This window comes from Amblyomma mixtum, chromosome 3, assembly GCF_055824585.1.
Source record: "Amblyomma mixtum isolate Tamu chromosome 3, ASM5582458v1, whole genome shotgun sequence".
Taxonomy (NCBI): Eukaryota; Metazoa; Arthropoda; class Arachnida; order Ixodida; family Ixodidae; genus Amblyomma; species Amblyomma mixtum.
In genome coordinates, this window is record NC_143014.1 from 227,187,062 (window position 1) to 227,195,514 (window position 8,453).

The 8,453-nt window shown below is 47.2% G+C and overlaps 1 protein-coding gene across 1 annotated transcript; it reads left to right on the forward strand.

Annotated features, from left to right (window-relative positions):
* The first annotated feature begins 6,878 nt into the window (after nt 1-6,878).
* Nucleotides 6,879-8,149, forward strand: LOC149353924 (P2X purinoceptor 7-like). The gene is made up of 3 exons (XM_089577425.1): nt 6,879-7,042; nt 7,708-7,923; nt 7,984-8,149. Exons 1-3 carry the CDS (start codon nt 6,879-6,881, stop codon nt 8,147-8,149), a joined length of 546 nt encoding a protein of 181 aa, XP_089433551.1.
* The last annotated feature ends 304 nt before the right edge of the window (nt 8,150-8,453 follow it).

An 8,453-nucleotide genomic window follows, 5' to 3' on the forward strand; every position in this document is an offset into this window, starting at 1 on the left:
AAGGGGTGAGTAGAGGCTTGCCTGTAATTGATCGGAGAGTTTTGGAGGGCTATTCCCACTCATGCAATTATTTATAACATTTCTTTAACAATTATGATGTTGAGGCTGTCTTAAACCGAGTGAATTGGAATGATGGCCTCTAGCCATGGAAACAGTGCGCAACAGCACTGACATTCTGCGTTCCGGCATCATTGCTCTGCCATGACCTGTGCTCCCGGTATCAGCAGGAAAAGTGACGGCTTCGAACGGCAACATTAACTTTAAGTTTGAAGTGACTGCTTTAACTATTTTCATATGTTACAGGCGTCAAAGCTAATCCACAAATAATTCGACGCGTAGCGGAAATTAACATATTTGGCTGGCCTCAAAGAGCTAGAACAAATGGCACGTGTGAAGCTTACGCTGTCCAATGTTCCTTCAATAACTCTGGCGGATGTCACGGTAGAGCGCTGTGCGAGTTAATGGCAGGGCATCGTACCATTAATTTCATAGTTTGTGTTAAGGCTATTTTTAATTGAGGACCTGCTGGTGGAAACCAGTGCTCACCGCTCCTGTGCTTGCCGAGTTGCGAGGGGCAGACAAAGTCAATCGGAGGCTGCCGGTCCGCGTTGGAAGAAAGTTTGCGGTTAAAAGTTCCCGTGCGCTCGTGCCCGTTGTGAAGTACCTGCCACTGGCTGAGGCCGCTCCATGCCCAGCGCAAAAGGGCGAGTAAATGATATCGCCCTCTCACAAATGCCTGGCATCTGCAACAGACTTCGGCGGTGGTTAAATAGTTCATACCTTATATGGGTGTCTGAGCGCCGACACGAAGGTCCTGCATGTGTCCAGGGTCTTCCCTTCGCTCTCCACCATGCGCTCCAGGAAGAGATCTGGCCGATGTCCGGGCGGGACCCTTCAAGTCGAGTTCCAGCCGGCAGTAGGACGATGGCGGGTGCACGGAACGTTGTTGTTGTTGTTGTTGTTGTTGTCCTCTAGAAAATGGCGCATACCGACTGCGGGGGATTGGCCAAGACACAGGCGGCAACTGATAGGTGTACAAAATGTTAAACAAGAAAATAATGGTGGGGAAAAATAAAATAATCATGATAATAATAGCAATTAGGAAATAAATGAAAGCATCTCAGATGAGTAATTGAAATAGGCTAAACAAATGCTGTGAGATCGGTGACTGAAATAGAGAACGGGGCTAAATATTCCACGTTTCAGAAAGCTTTGATTCCAGAGAAATATTGATCATGAAAAAGAGCACAGCTTAAGACGGCAGCCGTTTAGTGTCTGTAAGGAAGTTTTGCATGGCGGAGAGCACATTCCAGTTGCTGTGCCCAAGGGAGGAAGCCCCAAGAGACAGAGCAACCCCAGCTGACAGACTTAAACCAAGCTGTCGTAACGGAAGCTCCAGCAGGCGGCTCCGTAAAGAGGAGAAACGGCGGCAGGTCAACAAGAAATGATCTATCGTTTCGGGTTCTCCGCAGAACGGGCACAATGGGGAGACCGCCATACCAGATCTATAAAGGTAGAAGTTTAAAAGAGGCACGCGACAACGTAGACGCGTGAAGGAAACCTCAAGCTTGCGTGATCGCCATCCTTTACTGCACCACGGGTAAAGGAGATGCCGGAATTCGGAAGAGGAGGTCAGAGCTGATGCTGCGAATTCTTTCAAGAGCAGATACCTGCGAAACCTGGCCGCGGTAATATATGCGCTGGGTGGAAGCACAGATACGACTGGGCCTTGAAGAGATGCCTTCGCCAGGGTATCAGCAACCTCATTCAAATGGATTCCTCTGTGCCCAGGCACCCAGACCAACCGTAATGAACACACGTGGGGTGGAACCAAGCATTTGAGTAACCGAAGTGCCTGAGATATTGTAGGCGCGGTGAGAGAGGAACACAACGATAATGAATCTGTCATAATTATGACAGAAGACAAGGAGCTGTTTAATTTGCGCAACGCTAAGACTACTGCTAGAAATTCGGCCAAATAAATAGGGGTGTAATCGGGAAGGCGGAGTGAGAATGACCAGTCAAGGGAGATGGAGAAAATGCCAACACCGGCCTTTTCTTCACACTGTGAGGCGTCTGTCGCTATGAGCACATGAGATTTAAAGCACAGCAGGTAATCCTGCAATAAACCGCTGAGCAAATGAAAAGGCATTAACTTTGCATGTTTTGGAAAGATGTAATCGAAGACAATCTGAATAGATGAGTTGGCGCATACCGGACGGATGTCCGAAATGCGGACGTTTAAGGGGTCCAGGAGGGATTGCACCAAACATATCTCAGGGGTACGGAAACGAGACCAGGTTTCGTTGAAAATAGCCTAGGCTGACGAAGGAAGATCAAATTGGAGGCATGGAGCGAAGAATCGCACATTCTTACGATCGTTTTCACCGTTAAGAGCCGAAATCTAGAAATCAATGATGGAGTACGCGCTTCCAGGTACAAAACGGAATTCGCCACAAATTTTGGAAGGCCCAAACAAAGGCGCAACGCCTCCCGCTCCAAGAGAATCAAGGGGCGAAGTTTATACGCTGGTGCACCAGAGAATAAAACACAGCCGAACTCTAAGACTGGACGGACGTACATTCTATAAATCATAAGAAGTGAGTGCCTTCTCATGCCAGAACGAACACTGCTCAGCCTGCGCAGCATACCGACTGCTCGGACTCCTTTCACAGTGATCTGCTCGATATGGGCCCCCCCCAGGAAAGAGAAGGATCATAAATTACTCCGAGGTATTTGACACTTTGCACTTGAGGAATTACATGGTTCCGGTAAACAATAGAGACATTAACTGGACGAGAGAGCGGAAAAACCAATAAAGCACATTTATTGACATTAAGGGACAGATTAATGTCTCCTAACCATTGGTCTAGGACATTCAGGTAGGACTGTAAGGACTGGTACAAAGAGGAAATGTCGTTCTCTGAAGCAAAAAAGGCGATGTCATCAGCATACACATAACTGGACACCTGAGGACTGCAATGAATACTGCTGAGTAAGATGTTAAAAAGTACAGGGGAGAGGACCGCCCCTTGGGGCACTCCTCTCGCTTGTCGAAATTTGCTTGATGAAACACCGTTCTGAAAGCAGTAAAATTCCCTGTCAGCAAGGAATTCAGCAACCCAAGCCACAAAGTATCTCGGAAGTTCTACTGCCTGCAATCTTTGCAAGAGCGTCCTGTGCTCAACGCTGTCATAGGCTTTAGATACATCTAAAGTAACAAGCGCTGCGTATTGGTTTCGGCGCCGAGCTCACTGTATGCGGCTCTCCAGATCGGTATGGGCACACCATATAGAGCATCCTGGTCTGAAACCAATCTGGCAAGGGTTCAACAACCCAGTCTCTGAAATAACAGACATTATTCTATCATGCAACACCCTCTCAATTAACTTAACAAGATTCGAAGTTAAAGAAATTGGCCTTATATTGTCTAACACATAACCATCTCCCTGCTTTTTAAGCAACGGGATAATCTTTGCTAAACGCCACTCATTTGGAATCCATGGCCCCTTAAGAGAGTAATTTATAAGCGCCAGTAAGTCGGTGGGAGATTCCTCGAACAAAATTTTAATCATAGAAGAAGTCACACCATCAGGGCCAGGGGCCGCGGGTGGAAGGCGGGATACAGTGTTCGAGAGCTCAGTGAGGGTGACCTCCTCGAAATCGTCCAAAGTGGCAAGAAATCTCTGAGGAGAAGGAAGAAGAGCCGTAAACCGGCGCTCAAGACCTCTGCCTATCTCTTCCAGGGACTGTGCAAGTTCAGCCGGTGACTGAACTAGGGAGACAGCGTTCATGGTGGACGAGATTAGTTTCCTGGATTTTAGGTAATTGAATAAAGCGCGCCTATTACCAGATTTTGAAAGGAATTCGTAGCGTTCAGTATCGTGCAACTCCTTTGCACGAGATACGGTGCGCTTAAACGTAGCTGCAACGAACTTATAATCGATCCAGTTTTTGGGACACTGATTATGGAGAAGTTTCTTCCAAGCAGCCTTTCGGCGCCTATAATCGCGAGCGCACTCTGCGTTCCACCAAAGGCACGGCGATGTTCCCCTATGTGCCTGAACCAAGAACTCCGATTTTTTACGAGCTCCATCCAAAATTGAACAAATGCGGATGGCATTATCTCCACTGTTGGAATAAGATAATTCCTGAAGGTCTGCTTTGAGGGCATTTTTAAAACTGTCGTAATTTATGAATGTGCGCCGTGTGCTGTTAGGAGAGGTCAACTGGCATCTCCGAGCAATGCGCGTGCTGCGCCTGTGCAACCTTCATTTTTGTCTTCACCTTTTCTCCAAACAAACGATCTGAGGACAGGTGGCAGTGGCCAAAGCAATCAAGGAAGAAAATGTCGCCGAAGACTGCAAAGCAATTTGTCCTACGGGAAATATACGGCAGCATATTTTGTGGTTCCGTTGCTAAAATTAATAAGTATGATCAGGGTTTCTTTAAGGAACGGAATCATATCCTGTTCCGACGTTCTCAGTGTGTGGGTAACCGCACTTCTCATTGTCTGTATTTCGAAGCTGGAGGTGCGTGCTCCTTAATTTCACGATCACTATTTGTATTTTTTTAAAGATTATTTGACCGCCTCTCTCGGGTCCCTATCTTTCTAGGATCGCCTGCTTCCAACATAACCTGCTTACAAGAAATTGTTTTTTTTTGGTGGTTATTTAACACCATGAGATAAAAAAAAAAAGAAAAAATAGAAATCGCGCTGCTTTTGTCCACCCTCAGTGCGGGTCTGTGAGACTAGAAGGGCTTTTGACAAGCACAACTCGGCCTTTCTGTGCATATGCGAGAGCGTAGCTGTAACCCCAAGCGTCGTTTTTGTACTGGCTCATTCGTAAGCCAACCTGCATAGTACAGAGACAGATAATGCACTTTAGACTGGGCGCCTTTCTACTTTTGCAGACGTCATTCTTACTTTTCAGAACATCCTCTTGGCGAGCAAGTGACCTTTGCTCCACATATGCAAAGATAATGCCGGCAATACGCGTGCCAGTGCATTGATCAGGAGTCGTTTTTACCAGTGAAGCCGCAGTGTACAAGTGCCCTGGCTAGTTCGTTCCTGTTGGTGGCGTATGTGAAGTCCACCCACATCGTCGTGAGGACAGTTGCTACGTAACTACCAGCTATAGCACTTCAGTTAAGATATGCAGAATAATAAATATCAAAATTATTATTTCGAAGAAATCAATTCCTATTTTTATTTGGCCAAAAACGTGCAAATGTAACTAAATTACATTGCTAGAATCACTGATCACAAAAAGTTGTGCCATCAGATTACAATTACTCCTGAATAGTAATGCAGTCACTATTAAAAATTGTTTCTCATTCATGCATAAAAACAAAATAAAAGCAGTAAAGGAACAGCAACTTCGTTCGACGCTCACATTCCTTGGACTTCCCGCAGATTAAATCCGACACAGCTATTCTCGCATCCCTCTTATTTTGGTTTAGTGCGGGCCATTACCAAGGTAAGAGCCCGCCTCGGTGGCTCAGTGGTTACGGCGCTCGGCTGCTGAACCGAAAGATGCAGGTTCGATCCTGGCAGCGGCGGTCGATAGTTCGATGCAGGCGACATTCTAGAAGCCCGTGTTCTGTGCAATGTCAATTACAGGTGGTCGGAACTTCCGGAGCCCTTTACTACGGCGTCCCTCATAGCTTGAGTCGCTCGAGGACGTAAAACCCCATACACCTAAACCTAAGGTAAGTCGATGCCAGCCAAAAAAAAAATATATAAAATAAGCATGACTGAACACCCGTCATTTCCACTACAATTAATAAACGATCCGCAAACTCAGCATCCTTGGTAGCCCGAGTTGACTCCGCCATTTGATGTCTCTGACGCAGGCTATTCATTCCCTCTGTGGTCCGAAGAATCGACTACGGTGGCCTGCAGTGCGTCGAGCATAACTAGCCACCACTGTGCCCTTAGCCGACATAACCTTGGGAGTGCCTCAGCGCGCTCCTTACTAGCTTTGAACTTCGACGTGCGCCACCTGACCCTTCCTTGCCCCAAACCCGCATCCTTCGTCTTTGTTCTTGGGGGCTACTCGCGAAATGTACACTCCAGTGTAGGTTTCACCAGTAACGGCTCTTACTCCTGCTAGGTTTGCCGGTACCTGGCGAAAATGCATGACACCGCAATTTAGAGCCCCTCCCCCTTCGCCATTCCCCGGGTACTGCGAGTTCGTGAGAAAAGACGGGCGAGAGGGAGGGAATGACCCAGCGTGTCACTCTGCTATTGCGCCACCCGTGGACGCCGCTGGTGGTTCGCCTAAAGCGGACGTTATGATAACCTGCTGCACGGAAGGTCTGGACTGGATTGGAGGCTCTGTTACCAGCTGCACGCCAGCGCTGACAGACTATGAGGGCGGGCACCGGGCTTCGAGGCGGGCGGATGCCGCAGCCGCAGGACCGCAACTCTGTGTTCGCACTGTTAGTGATGAGACTGCCCAGAAAGTAGGCAGGCTTTTTTCTCGACCTCCAACTGCCACGACTCAGTTTTAACAAGATGTAAATACCCCGTGCGATGTCGCTTCCTGTTTTCCTCTACTTAAACGGAAGCTGAAACACTTTAAAAAAAAAAACGGGTGTCTGACGCATTTTTGCACTTTCCTGCTCCCTGAACTCAAATATCACATTGAAAAATAAAAGTAGAGAACGATAAATAGCTTTGTTTTGCAGAAATAAGTGCCCACCGCCGCAGGCAAGCGCGGCGAGCCCCGTCGCCACCTGTGGTTGGTCGAAACATTCGTGACGTCAACATCGGGTACTGTCGCTCCGGCCGCGGCCAGTTCGGTACGCAGGTGACTAGGATCGAGCACGTGTGCCCGTGTTTATTGTGAATCTGCGCTAAATTATTTTCCCTTATGGAAGGCTTTCATTCCACAGTTCAGCTCGGTACTTCCCCTAACCTGTTTGAACTTGAAGCATCCCCACAAGAGCATTCTACTGCACTCCCGACGAGCGACAGTTCGTCGTTGGCTACCAGCGAAAGCGACGAAGCGATTTCACGAGTGGGGAATGTGAACTGGTAAGTGTCTCGATTTCTAATCGGTTCCCGCACGTATAAATGCTGCTTTGTTGATACTGCGATACTCCTGACGAGGTCCGATAGCGCAAGTGTCTCATTCAGGCATTTGTTTACTGCGTTGAGTTGCGAGGAGTACGCAGGTGTAATGCAGGCATAGAGCGCGGATAGTCTTAGAGCGCGTTGGCACAATACATTATCCCGGTTGTAAATACAATTTTTATCGACAAATAGATTCGAGGAACAGGCAGTTACTTCAGTATTTGCGCATGCCGTATGATAGCATGATCTGAGCCCGCCGCGGTGGCTCAATGGTTACGGCGCTCGGTGGCCAATTTTCGATGGAGGCGAAATTCTAAAGGCCCGTGTACTGTGCGATGTCAGAGCACGGTAAAGAACCCCAGGTAGTCGAAATTTCCGGAGCCCTTCACTACGGTGTCCCTCATGGTCTGAGTCGCTTTGGGACGTTAGACCCCAATAAACTAAACCGATAGCATAATCTGCGTATGACAGTCGGTCTTGAACATAGGTTCTTTCAGTAAACGTAAATTATTCGGCTTGCGCACGTTTGTTTTTCATATTTTTAGAGTAATGCATAACACCATTTTAGACGTTTTGCCTAGACTCGGCACTGAAACATTACCACAGCTTTTTACCTTCCACCTCAGGTGTTCCTGCATGCACTGCTCAGTAATGAGTGAGGAAGAAGACAGCTCCTGTTGTCAAGAGATCCCCGAAATTACTGGAAAGCAGAAGCAAGCACGCTGCATCACGTCAACAAAAAAATTCAAAGATGTGTGCCTAAATAAAGCTGTGCTTCAAGTTGCTCTGGCACAACAGGAAACTAGTACATCATCGAGAAACGACAGGGGCTCTGTGAACAGGTGAGAAGGAGCACATATGGTAGCTTGGGCAGTTTCATTGACCTGCATTCTTTATTTTAGGAGGATGAGGTACGCTGCTTATAGGCAGTTTGTGCACCTTGTGTGGAAGCGACTGGGCAGGCACAACAGAAGAATCCTGCCGAGTTGCGTGCTCAGTGCCATACGCAAAAAATATCCATCTCCAGATGGCACTTACACTGGATTCAAGCATCCTTACACTTGCTGAGGTATGTACACATCATGAAGCCTATATAGCTATGCACACAAGCCATTCCTCTAATGTTCAATTATTTGTACCTCCTTACAGAGTTCATGCGAATGCCAAGCACCTTTATGAAATAAATTTTCATCCATGGCTGGCAAGACTAGAGTTCTGTGTAGAGTGCTTCATAAATATGCAACCGTAACAAACACACAGATGCTTTCAATAATATAATAATTTATTTGCAAAGATTTTGCAAGTCAGCAAACATCTCACCAGTAAGAATGTGAACCAAGTGGGCTGTAGAAACCATGCTAAGAATGAGCTG